Source organism: Melopsittacus undulatus, chromosome 9, assembly GCF_012275295.1.
Source record: "Melopsittacus undulatus isolate bMelUnd1 chromosome 9, bMelUnd1.mat.Z, whole genome shotgun sequence".
In the NCBI taxonomy this organism is placed as follows: Eukaryota; Metazoa; Chordata; class Aves; order Psittaciformes; family Psittaculidae; genus Melopsittacus; species Melopsittacus undulatus.
The window spans coordinates 26895769-26909718 of NC_047535.1; the positions used below are offsets into that span (position 1 = coordinate 26895769).

Consider the following 13950-nt stretch of genomic DNA (forward strand, 5'->3'; position numbering starts at 1 on the left):
GTGAGAAAAAGACCAAGAATAATGCTTTTAAATTTTTGAAACCAAATGGATGTCATAATGTTGCTGTAAATACCAATTATTGTATTTGTACGTATTTAATTATTTAAAACATAAATTCATGCAGTTCCAAAACTGGGGTTAGACTGTTGAAGCTTATTTATATCCAAGCACAGGTTTGAACTAGATGCAACTCAAAACTGATTGTAGATGAACACTTGAGACTGTGGTCCAAACTGGTCCCCTGGTTAAAGGAAATGCCTGATTCTTTATCTTTTCATCTCCCTGGTTTCCTTCTACTCACCCTTCCCCTCCATCAAGGACATGTTACCTGTTGCTTAGTGTCAGCTACAGTTCTCCTACAAAGGAGGCAATTTGTCCTTTATCTTATTAACTCTGTTAGCAGAGGACCTCTCAGGACCCCTCTAGCATGTTGGGACTATGGTTCTCACCTCGGAGTAGCCTTGTATGCATTAGCTCCAGTCTCCTCTAGCATTAATTCAATGCAGCTGGCATCTGTCACAATAGAAACACCCTCCCTCATCTGTTTCTATAGATGATGTCAGCACAAGTGGTAATGCATGGTGTGTTAAATATCTTATAAATTACTGTGTTAGCATTAGTGGTATGCGAGGAGGGGGTTGAAACTCTTGAAGCTCCCTTGGTAATTGTTCTGGAAACAAAAAAACAAGTGAGGGAGAAGGAAAGAGGGAGAGAAAAGGGTTATGGGTGCATAAATTTCTCTGTACAAACAGAGCACAATCCAGTTCTGTATTTTTATTCTGTAAGTAGAGGTTTGAGATATAATTATACTGTGAAAAGAGCCGGTGTAGCTACACACTGCAGGACCAAAGACGTCCATCTGGGCAGGGGTGTGGGTACTAGAATATATGCTTGGGAGAGAAAATCAGAGTTTTGTGACAGACCAAAGATGTTACAAAATAAATTTTAAAAAATAATAATAGAAATTGGTTGTCTTATAAATGCCTTTGCAAGAGGCAGATCTGTGAAAAGGTGCAGCAGTCAATCCTGCCAAAACTCCTGGCTGTGAGATGTGTAGTGCCCTTAGCTCAATTGACTTACCCTGATTTCTTTTCAGCTGTTCAAGAGATAAAGTGTGTCCTCGCTCACCACTTGTTAGCACTGTCCCTTACCTGGAAATGTGGCTCTCACTGAGAGGGGACAAGGCAAGCTCAAGATACAATTCAGAGGGGGGAGAATTGCATGAAACCCTGTATCTTAATAACTGCATACAGTCTAGTATGGCAGTTATTGACCAAGGATTTTCTACCAGTTTCTGGCCTTAATTCTTAATAATCACATATATTAATGTGGTTATTAACTAAGGCTGATTTTTACCATACACACGTTATTCCTGTTCAATATGTGTAACCCATAACTTTGTCTTACTCATCTGGTCTGGAAAGTTTTGTGGGTGATGATAGCAAGGTAGATTAGGCAACTGTATGGTAAAACTCAAAATCCTGGTGGTGGAGATTGCCAGCATTGTTGTGTGTATAGAACTACTGTCTGCTCTACACTTGTTGCAGGAGTGGTCTCCACATCAGGTTACCAAAAGCCTGATGCCACTTATGACTTTTGTTCTCATTTTGCCCTGCCAGCAATGGATCAGGCACCTCAGAAGATCTGTTCTGGAAACTTGATGCCCTACAGACCTTCATTCGGGATTTGCACTGGCCTGAGGAGGAGTTTGGAAAACACTTAGAGCAACGCTTGAAGCTTATGGCGAGTGATATGATCGAGTCCTGTGTGAAAAGGTACATGACCATGAGCAAACCAGTCATGTTTCTCATAGCAGCTCACAGGATGCAGTTGTAGAATCATAGAATGGTTTGCGTTGGAAGGGACCTTAACGCTCATCCAGTTCCAACACCCTGCCACGGGCAGGGACACTTTCCACTAGACCAGGTTACTTGAAGCCCCCTCCAACCTGGCCTTGAACATTGCCAGGTATGGGGCATTTTCTGTCTTATTATCAATGAAGCTTCACTTCAACCACCATTTATTAGTGAGCCCAGCTCACCTCTGCCTGGCACAGACATGGTGGAAAACCACCCTACTGCTCTCAGCTGTGAACTCTCACAAGCACAAGCATTTCTCTGTTGAGACGCTGGAGAGTACATATTCATGCTAAGGCAATAAATCACCCATTTTTTTAAGCTTTATAGGTAGTTACTTATTTTCAGTGCCACACGTCTTTGTAAATGCAGTTTGTTGTCAACAAGGCTAAGTGCTAAAGGCATAGTCCTAAATAAGATCCCAACAGCCACCTAAAAAACATAGATCCATGAAAAACCAACCACAATAATTCATGTCCATTTGGCATCAGAGGTGGTGAGGCAGGAGGAAGAAATTAACTTTTCATTTCATTGTGCAGAAATTAATAGACAAAGAGACAAACCAAAGTTAAAACGAGTGCCAAATACAGCTGGTACATGCTAATATTAGCTGCGATGTGTGATGTGGCTGTTCCGTACCACAGTTGCCTGGCCCTTCTGCAAGTGTGAGCATGGTATTTATTGTTCACATGTTCCTCACAGTTTGGTTGTGCAATGTCACCATAGAAGAAAGCACGTCTGGTCCCCGAGATGTAGGCAGGAGTCTTGCCTACCAAAGCCAAACATCCCAAGGCTTGCTTTTTCCCCCTTCTGGAGTAAACCCCACTGCATTTTAAGTGCAGTAAGATGGTCATGATGTCTTTGACATTGAGCAAATCCCCCTTTATTGCAGCTACTCATCTTTAATCCTTTGGCTGGCACAAAAGCTGCTCCTCAGTTGTCCTTTGGTTGTCAGACCGTTTAGGAGAGAACCTAGTGCTGGAGTTCTGCTCTGCCCCCAACACCACCAGCAAAACACTTACTTTCTCTTTCTTTTTTTAAATGGGAGCCAAGTCACCTTCTAGCTGTGATGAGCTATAGAAATGGGACTGGGATATCTCAGCTGAGATAACTGGGAAAAGCAAGCAAGTTTCCAGGTACATCTGAAGAAGGGCTTTTGTGCCTGAAATCTGGTTGTTTTTTTTTCCCAACTGCTTCAACCTTTCTACAAATATGTTGCCCCTCTGTAAAAACCTGGCCCAGCTTGTAGTGGTATGACTATATATAATGGTTCTGAGCATAAGTAAGTAGGAACATGCTCATCTCTGCGAGGAGATGGAAAATCCCAGTCACTTTGGGTCCTTTCAGTAATTATCAAGATTCTAGTCCCCGAGTCCAGGCTAAATCTGGCACTGGTAATTAAATCAGTTCAAATGCCACTGCTGATGTAAACCAATATGCTGCCTTCCCTATTTATATCACCTGCAAACAGGGCCTGGCTAAGGTTTCTTTAGCAATTTCAGTTTGACACAACATTTTTCTGCACGTCTGTCTCTGAACTGTTGAATACCATGGAGGAGCCACTCTGCCTTCCGCGCTTAGTTGTATTTTGGTGCTGTCAGGAAAGCAGCTCTTGCAAGAAAGGTCTGTTTTGCTAATAAATCCAGGCAGAAGGACCTATGTACCAGCTAAGATCTGATCCCAAGAATGGGAGTTTTACATTTGTAAATGAGTTTTCATTTGCATAACCCTTGGGGGATCATTCAAGATCAGAGATATTCCTGAGCTTCAGCAGACATTATTTGTTATTTCTAAACTGAAGCTCCTATGTTAATTTGTTGGCAGATTCTGTTTGATGTGATAATTGTCCTGTGTTAGGCTAGGTTAGTGAAGTACCTCTGGAATCTGTAGAGGGGCTCCAAAGAAAGGCAAGGCAATGCCCACTGTACTACAGAGTACCCCACATGTTAGAGTCACAAATGCTTTGGTATTTTAAAATATGACATGGGGTTAAGTTCTGTAGTCTTTGGCCTGACAAAGCTCTTGGTGTAACACGGGTTGTGACTGCCAGGGATGTCAAATTTGAGCTTTGTGGAACCTCAGGAGAGCAGTGAGGTGCGATCTGGTGTCATGCCTGTGTTCATACCTGCATGACTGCACCCATGCACATTTTGCAGCCATATGCTGGTGAGTATGATCAGGGAAATCACTTCCATGAACTTATGAGACAATTAGGAACTTTCAGCCATCAAATACAATCACATAGACCTAAAAATACTATGATTTCAGTTAAGTGATAAATGAGCTTCTGTTACTTGTAGTTGGTATAATGGAGCAATCGCAGCTTCCTTTAATGTGTCAGGCTTGTTGTTTATCTGTGTTTATAAATCAGCCAATGCAACCAAGTTATAGGTGTACGTTGACACTGCTGTTTGTAACATCATCACACTGTTTATCAAGCACGAGAAAGTCATAGTTACCCTGAAACCATTGCACATTTTATAAATAGGGTGTATTCTGGAGAGTGGGTTTCTTTTTAATCTAGAAAATCCTTTTTGGTAAAGCATGTTTGTAATTATTGCACTGTAGCACTCCCAGTAGCATTCAGCTTTCTGGTTTCTCAAACTCTTCTCAGTATTGTTTCACCTTATTCTTATTAGCTTCAGTATGTTTAAAAGCAATTGAAATGTCTTTTCCCACTTTCCTTAACAGAACCAGGATTGCATTTGAAGTAAAGCTGCAGAAAACCAGCCGATCAACAGATTTCCGAGTCCCTCAATCAATATGCACCATGTTTAATGTCATGGTGGATGCCAAAGCTCAGTCAACAAAGCTTTGCAGTATGGAAATGGGCCAAGAGGTAAAAATACAGGTTCTTTCTTTCACAGCTTTTAAAGGCAATGCCATGAAATTTCCTATCTCCTGTTGTGCTGGTTTTGGAGCTGTTATATCAGTTGTGGATTTGGCCTCCCATATAGAGTGTGCAGATGAAGATGCGGGGGGTTGCTCTCAAATAAATTTAATGAATATAAACATTCAGAATCCCTATCACTTAGGAATGGCTTTTTTGAAGGACTGTGCTATCTATAAGCTATCTCTTACGGTTATTTGATACATGATGACCATATAGATTGAGTCATTAACCACACCTTGGAGCCAGGTATCAGCACTTTCTGTATATGTCTATTTTCTGTAGGCAAACATAAGGAAAACAGAAGTGCCAAGTTGTTGCTGTGATGCTTGTAATGAAAAAACAAACCCGACACAACACCAAAATAGATAAGTTCCAAAAGTAGACTGAATTTCCAAGTGTTCTGACTTCCTGGAGTATTGGCTCTAATCAGCACACTTGATGATCCCGGATTTCCAGGTTGTTAATGACTCAAGTTTCCAAACAAGAAACCTGTTTGAATTAATTGCTGATAATTTTTGTCTTCTGCAGCCATAGTTGCAGATCAAATTTTCTGTGAATTGATCTATGAATTAGAAAAATGTGGTAAATTGGGCTAGATTAAATGCGTCGTAATGGTAATTCTGCTGCAGTGGCTTCGAGCCAAATTAAATATTCATATATCAGTCTAGAATAAATTGACAAATACTGTGTGGCTCTCCCATCCTGCTGCTTGTCAGCACTTCCTGGATAAGCCTTTTCACTAAACTTCCCTTGGTCAGATTTTGCACTGAATCATTGCAAGTTGGTTTTGGGTGTTTTTTTGATGTTGTTTACCTCTCCCTCTTGCTCTGAGAGGACTTGCTCCAAAGACCACCGGATGCAACAGGGATCCTCGCTCTGATATCAGTGGTGTTTGGATCACATTCAGCTGTTCTTCTGATTTTTCTTATACATGCTTCAATTACAGCATTTTATTTGTGACAGTCATCTTGCAGGAGAGGTTTCATACTGCCCGTCATCAGGTTCTTCCCTGTCCTCCAAGTATGCTCAGGCAGACCTTGAATGGGCTTTTCTTCTTCAAGTCTAGACATGAACTTCTCTGGCATTTTCTGTTCTGCATTCATACCCATTTTATCTCCCCAAAAGCCCCAGCTGTCCCCATCAGCCAGGAAGGGCTATGGTTGTGATGCTCACCACTGCAAACCAGGATCAAACCCTTGTGAATTATACTAGCAAAGTCCCTGGAGACAGAGACATTTTGGAGGTCAAGCAAACTCTGATAACATGACAGAGCAAGCTAATTGCATTCATAAAAGTGCCAGGTTAAGTATTCAGATGACATAAAACTTATACCATCAGCTGTGTCTGGATGTAGTATGACCAGGCACTCACTGCATCTTCCCATGCTGATTTGTGATGCTTTGTGCTTTCTGGTTTCCTCCAAAGTTTGAGCATATCAGTCACAATGCACATTTGGCCTGAGTCAAACTGCAGGTGAGAGGGGACCAGGCAGCAGCAAGATTGTTTCTCTGCTGTTCTCAGCTGCAGCAGGGATTAGTTCTGTATCTGCTCGTGCCGCTTCAAGAAGGTGTTCGGTACAACAGTTTGGAGACAGCATAGCTCCTGTGGCAAGCAGCAGTTGCTGGGGCACGAGGTTTTTAATAGATAGCTGAACTAATAGACCTGTAAAGCAGGTGCAAATTATCGGTGCATAAGTTACCATTTAGGGCTGCAGTATTTTATACACCCTCCCTTTTTCTTTTCTGTCTTTTAATGAGTGTTACTACCTCCCCCTCCATTTGCTTTTGCCACTCCATATTTTGGCTATCTTCATCTCCTCTTCTTAAAGCTAAGCCTGTGTGCTGAGATGGTTGTACTCAGATGGGGATTAAGAGTTAAGATGCAGGGGTACTGAGATAGGGGTTAAGAGTTAAGATATAGATCTGTTGTTGGGAGGGGAAAACAAACTTTCACCTTGCCTCTTCCAGTTCTGATGAGTCAGGCAGGAGAGGGATGGAAAACCAGGTTTGAAGCTTGCATATTCCTCTGTAATTTGGGAGCTGTGTCTGTGCATTGTTGAGTCCCTGTCCCCCCATCTAGTCACTGGGGAGGGGTGGACAGACACAACCCACTGACAGGACACTCCATCACTGCCACTGCTGGCACATGGCTCTCAGATACGTGATCCCTTTGCAGACAGTTCAAAAGCAGCATAAAGGGCTCACTGCCCACCATGGTGTTCAGGCTGGAGAGTCTGCCCAGACCCACTGGAGAACAGTTTTGTTAGAAACAAACCCCTGATTTTTCTGACAGTCCAAGCTCTACATGGGCAGAAACTCTCTCAACACATTATTTGACCTCTCTCCTGTGGTTTCCCTCCCATCCCACTGTCCTTCCCTTTCAGACTACCTTCAGTTGCACTCACTTAAACAGATACTTGAATGCATTTTGCGAGCATTACCCTGTGAAACAAACACCCATCATTTCATTTCCATTTCCTTGTCTCTAAAGGCAGCTGTTAAAACATTTGGTAAACATACTTTACCATCTTAAATATTTATTTTTCCTCTGAATTTTTAATACATCTAAGGGGATAAATGTATGTATTAAATGTTTCTCAGTTGGTCTAGTATGTTTCTATTTAATATCTAAGGTCAGATGGTCCTTAGAGAAATACAACGTACACACAATCTGTTACATGACAAGGCAAGATACTCATCACATAAAGTCAACTTGAATCATTGTAGTGCGCTGATTACGGATTGTAATAATTGAGCTAATAGAAAGCTGCGATGAACTCTATCGAAAGCGGGGGCTGCACTGGGTAAAGTAAACCAGATATGTGATCTTTAACCTCGAGCGTTTCCATAAGAAATGTAGAAGGAGCTGTTAGAAATGTTGGTTTACGAGCCAGGCGCCTGCAAAAGCAGCACCAGACACTTATTTTCCAAACCGCCGCCTTCTCCAACCCTATCCTGGCTCAGTCTCATCTTCCCGAGGTGGAAATGGAGCTGCAGCATGAGTAGCACAGGGTGCACATCACTGTGGCTGCCCAGAGCAGGACCCACAGCTTCACGGGTCCTATTCTGCGTGGCCCTGGCCCCCCACCAGATCTGTGCAGACCCCAGGGACTGCGGTTGTGATGGAAATGAACGATCAGAGTCCTTGGTGTGTACACAGGGTCCTCTCCTGCTCTCAGAGCTGCTGTTTTATTCCACCGGGGCTCTTATTGCTTTTTAAACAAGGTTTGAATTGATAATGCATAGGTGGGTGCATTTCACAGTGTATTATTTTGCATGTAGCTGGCCATTTCTGAGTTAAAAGTCATGACTTACCCAATGAAAGCAGTTAGCTAAATCCTTATGCACACACAGAAAACCTAGTTGCAGAAGGAAAATGTCATGGGGAAGACACCCCCAACATATGCACAACCTCTTCTTCAGCTGCCATAGGAGGTTCTGGCTGTATATGCCAAGGACGTCAGCAGCTCCTATGTGTACCCAGCTGTTACAGGTCCCTGTCACCCTTCAGCTACATCTCCAGCTATGCTGGGAAATGCCAGGTTAATCCCAGGAGCTGACAAGAGCTAACTCTGTGTTAGTTAATCTGTTAGTTAACAGATTAATCATAACTATGATCCCATAAGGGACTCATATATATCTTGACCTGCAAAGCAGACATGGAAATGGGAACTGCAAATGCAAATATTTCTTGCTCATGTATGTTTGTACCTCGGGTGGACTCAGTGGATCACAGCCTGTTGTGTGGCAGTGCCAGCCTGTTCTCCCTTATAGGTGATGCTGTGAGTGTGCCCAGACAAGACTTTGCCTGAGATGTGCCTCACCATGTAACCCCTGCAGCAGGGCTCACCCCTTCATGTAACCCCTGCAGCAGGGCTCACCCCTCAGGCGCATCCATCCTGGTGAAGGATGTGCAGTTGTCCCTATGCTGAACCTGCCTGTTGACAGCCTTCTTCTCTAGAGCAAAATAAAACCATAAGAGACTGTCAGCAGTTAGGTACGGTCAAGTCCCTGTAGGCTTTACTGCCTGCAAATGCTACAGGTAACAATCTCTGGTGTTTCAGTGAAAGGAGGTTTTGATCATGTTTCATTTTCCATTGCTTATTGTTTCTATGCATGATGCAGTTGTTCTCATGCATCTCTTTATTTAAAAGATTTTGGTTTATTTATAGTTTCTCTTCATATGTTCTTTTTCCTGTCTTTTGCCCTTTCCTCTTTATTTCTGTTCCAAATCACCTGAAAAGTTTGCTAAAGAGTGGGTAAGTGTGTCCAACTTTTCTTTTGTCCAAATTCCTTTATTAATGTTAATGTCATAGGAAAAAATCCCCGAAGTGTAGAGTAGTTCAGAGATTACAATCAGACACTGACACCAACATTTAGCATTTGTAAAGCCCTTGCAGTCTTCCTTCCCAAAGTCTGATTAGTATTTAAAGCAGATTTGTCTCTTTCAATGTGATTTGATGTTAACATTTTAAAACAATATTAATGCCAAGTGGTAATGAATATAGTGACTAGCACCAGTGCTTGAAATGTTTGACTGAAAAATCAAATGTTTTGTGTTGGAAAGCAGTCATAATCAGTATTTTCTCAGTCCATTGAAAATAAGAATATACTGTATGTTTTCACTAATTAAATCTTGTATTGGAAACAGGTCTTTTCTAAATTAGTAGGAGACTGTATTTTAGTACCTATTCTAACCATATTGCAGCTGATTGCATCAGAGCTCCCAAGCTAAGCAAGGTTTGGCATGTGCAGAAATTGGGTTGAAGATGCGGAAACACTGATGCTGCAGGCACTGGTGTAGGTCAGCCAGTCCTGAGCTGGTGCCATGGGACCTGCTGACACCCAGGGCTCGGGGCTGCACTGTGTGATGGCTTTTGCATGGGACAAAAAGGCTCATCTTGGTTTGTTGGGTGTTTTTTAGATCTATCTTATAGTCACTGAGCAAGGCATTTAAATGAGTGCTTAATTTGAGCCATGTGCTTGCTGAGCCCAATGTGCAACACAGGTTAAACTGTTCTGCTGCGGTAGATGGGAAGAGTGTAACATCATTCCTGGGGGTTTAAAACACTGCAAGCTCTCCTGGTGCAGCAAATCACAGAATGTTTTGTTGGAAGGGACCTTAAAGCTCATTCAGTTCCAGCCACAGGCAGGGACACCTTCCACTAGAGCACCTTGCTCCAAACCCCTGTGTCCAACCTGGCCTTGAACACTGCCAGGGATGGGACAGCCACAGCTTCTCTCGGCAACCTGTGCTGGGGCCTCACCACCCTCCTAGTGAGTAATTTCTTCCTTATATCTAATGTAAATCTATGTTTTTCCAGTTTAAAGCCATTCCCCCTTGTCCTATCACTACCTGCCCTTGTCCAGAGCCCCTCCCCACATTTCCTGTAGCCCCTGTAAGCACTGGGAGCTGCTCTAGGGTCTCCCTGGAGCCTTTTCTTCTCCAGGCTGAACAACTCCAGCTCTCTCAGCCTGGCTTCTTGTCCTCTCCACCCCACTTCCAAGGGCTGTGTGGTTTGTGGTGCCCTAGGCAAGGGCTGCCCATTCCCCTCCAGCAGCAGGCATATCTCATTGACGACTGTGATCCTTGTGCCAAATGAAGCAAAAGGATTTTAGGGTCTCTAGGAGCACTGGCTGCTGGTGCTCACAGGGATAGCAAAGCTTCCCCTTCAACATCTGCATGTGGCTCCTGGAGCTGCAGGTGCACAGAAGAGGACAGGGTTTGCCCGTGCTTCACAACCCGATGTTAGATTTTCCCAAATTCAGGGTCTCACCAATGGCTGTAAGTAATCACTGGTCGCCATAGTGGAGCCCAAGGTAATAAGCTGTGTAATTCTTCAGGTTGTTACTGCATATTGTGGTTTACCAAGGGAAGAGTCTGACAACTGTTGAGCTCTTGCTTGTGATCAGTGCTAATATTTCCCCCCCCTCCCCCCTTTTCTTTTTCTTCAGCACCAATACCATTCAAAAATAGATGAACTAATTGAGGAAACCGTCAAAGAAATGATAACACTCCTAGTGGCAAAGGTAACCTTCAGCTTCAGGTGAAGTGATTCACTGTTAACATTGCATTTTTAATATGTGCGTTTCCATTAAAATGTGACACATTAAGATGTTGAATTGGCTTCTTGTTTCTCACAGGCAGGATCATACATCTCCCAGTCCTTGCATGGTGACTCTTTGATGATTAGGAGCTGTGTGAGATGTAATATGCTGCTAGCAGGATTGCCATACTGGGCCAGAAGTGGTTTTAAGGCATGGGTGTTAAGTTAATGTGGGGGTAACACCCTGTGGTCACCATTGCCCCATGGTACCGAGGGGCAGCTGCAGTCAGAGGGTGGCACTGCTTATTGCTGCTGCAGAGATGATGGGGTGGCACAGAGAAGTGGTCACCACTCCTACGCAAAAGGTTGTGTGGACAAAATAACTCATCTTGTGCGAGATCACCATATGTTCTTCTAGGAAGTTAATTTAAAGGTGACAGTAGTGGGAAATACATTCCAAAATGTTAGGTTTAATTGTTTGGAAATTGTTTTTCATCAGAGTTGTCTCCTCTAGCTCAGCTGCCAGCATTTCCTTTGGTTTGTTGTGTAGGTCTGGTGTGCTGTGCTAGCACAGAGACCAATTGGTATGTAGGGAGAAAGCTGGTGGGGTGTTTTTTCCTCTACTTTCAAACTTTCTAAGAACAAGTCATCCCTATTATACAGTGGAGACCTTTAAACATAATCCACCAACATATGCCAGTTCAATTCTTCTGCAAGAATACCCAGCTAGCTGCGTGCTTGACACTGCGTACTGGGAGCAAGAACGACCAGCTTCCCCATACAGAGAGGCTGTGCTGCCTTCCCACCTCCTGTTCCAACATCACCCATGACACCGACGGATGATACCCACCTAGCAAGAAGTGGATCACATAGCACACAAAAGGCAATGCTTCTTTCTCCCCAGGCCCCAGCCCATGGTGCCTGGGGACAGGCTGTTGGTTCCTTTGGCAATGCTCAGAGTTCTGTTTGTGTGTTTGATGCTGATTTTTACACCCTTGTTCGATGATTAAAAATAATTGCAGTATTTTTTGCCTTCATAGTTTGTCACCATTTTGGAAGGAGTCTTGGCCAAACTGTCTAGATACGATGAAGGAACTTTGTTTTCTTCTTTCCTGTCATTTACTGTAAGTACAGACTATAGTTTCCTTTCTTCTTTATTTTTATCTCTGAGTTGTATTCTGCTCTCCCAGGGCTAGATCAGCTATGTCATAATTCTGCCATTCTGTGGTGTTTGAACACTGTAACCCCCACATGAACAGAGAAACAACCTGTAGGTATACAATACATGAACACCCAAGGTGCACAGGCTATTGTATTGTAGCACAGAGTAAAGCCATCTCCAGTCACCATTTGGGTTGGTGGAGTTTATGCTGTTGAAGTTGTGTATGAAAATGAAAGTAAATCATTTCACTATGCATGTATTTCCCTAACTAAAGAAGTTGCTGCATTGCTATTTTTGCATCAGGAGTATGTTCCTCTTAGTCTTCTGGACATAACAGTGACCATCTTAAGTAGTGAAAAACAAAATAAGAGAGATCTAGGGAGTGCCTTTGTGTTACTAAAAGAGAGCAAGGTAGGGGAAATGCCATGAGATTATGCAGCTCAAGGTGTCTGTATAATGCCACACTCCTCCCTAACATGGCAGAACTTGTCACATTACTTACTTCCTAGAAATGTTCAGGACAAAAACGATATCCGTGCAAAATTGGCCTCAGTATCCAGCAAGGGTTAAGCAGTCTGAGCTGTATTTCAGAGAAGTGTTGTGACAGCTTCTTAGGACAAATGCATAGCAGCTGATTTCCAAAGGTCTGAAAATACATGCCAGGAAGTTCACATGAGTGTTTCTTTGCAAACGTGGCAGAAGGCTTTCAGAGTCTCATTCAGGAGTTTTCTTAGCTACTTCCAGTTGTCTGTTGCTTGCTACTCTTGGGTCCTTTTTGCTGAGTTTGAGGCAGTTTTGTAGGATCTGTTTGGAAATGGGGCTGGAGAGAGGCAAGAAATTCCGCTCATGGGCGGCTATGTGCATGCAGTTTGTTTAATCCACCATAGGGTTCAAGCTATTCCAGGTGTGCTGGAGGCACTTTGTTCTTCAGAGAAGGAGGGAAAGGGAAGGTGTCCCTCTCACTGCCCATTGGTGCAGCTCTTCTCCCAGGATAACCCCTGAGTGATTATAGCCCCAGGGTTCTGCTCATCCCTGCTTGGGGAGTTCGGGTGATGCCTTGGGGTGGAACCTTCTCTCATTCCAGTGCTGTGGAGAGTTAGGAGATGCTCGCGTGCCAGCAGCAGCAGAGGATGTGGAGGCGGCAGCTTTCCAGGCATCGGAAGTACCAGCATCAGCCTGAGTAGACAGTGTAATGTGCAGCCCTTCTCCGTGAATCCAAGCTGTTCCTTGGTTGATGCTTGCGCTGCTCCCACCACATCCTACTGTTTACGCTGCCAAGTGCTGCTCCCTTCAATTGCTGAGCAAAGCCCCTGGCTGCTCTTGGGCTCTGGATGCCCAGTCATGATAAGGTAGCATGTAGGTGCATGGGGTTCTGCTGCTCCTCAGACATTGACCATTAACAGCCCCAGCAGCAAAAGAGTTTATCCTGTTCTAACAGCCCTACAGCCTTTGAGCCTATCCCTGTAGCTTCAGTTCCCTGGGAAGGGATGTGCTTCAGCATCCAAATAGTTACTGTGCATGGTGTATGCATGTCTCCAGGAAGGTGCTGAGCCTTAACCCCCAGCAGGGAGGCTGGGCATGCTTTGGAAGAGCAGGATTGCTCCTTTTCAGGCAAATGACATCTCTCACTTTGCCCAGCTTGTTCGCTGGGAGCCACTGAGCAGCACCAGAGGCACAAGAGGAGGCTGAGGACCAGCCTTTGATTCTGGGCTTAGATAGTCTTCCTTCCCTGCAGTAGTAATGTGATTTGCTGTGTTTAGTCTTTGCAGTGATAAATAGAGAAACTCTCTCTTGTTACAGCATGCTTGCACCACCTCCCACGTTTTCCCTGTCGGAACAAATACAACAAAGTGTGATGGTCCAAGCCGCTGAGCTCTAGAAAGCATTAGTCTCCCACCCCCTTCCACTGACTTCTTTCATCATGTGTTTTCCAGGCGCTCTGCAAGTGACATGTAATCGGGGGTCTTGTGACAGACAGTTTTATCACCTAGTA

The 13950-nt window shown here is 43.8% G+C and overlaps 1 protein-coding gene across 2 annotated transcripts in view; it reads left to right on the forward strand.

The window, feature by feature from the left end:
• Positions 1–13950, forward strand: part of CADPS (calcium dependent secretion activator) — a 210316-nt gene that overhangs the window by 169199 nt on the left and 27167 nt on the right. For both annotated transcript variants that reach the window (XM_034066465.1, XM_034066466.1), the window contains 4 exons: positions 1620–1775; positions 4548–4695; positions 10704–10778; positions 11836–11919. In XM_034066465.1, the coding sequence (XP_033922356.1) occupies positions 1620–1775; positions 4548–4695; positions 10704–10778; positions 11836–11919 (463 nt within the window). The remainder of the gene's footprint in view (positions 1–1619; positions 1776–4547; positions 4696–10703; positions 10779–11835; positions 11920–13950) is intronic.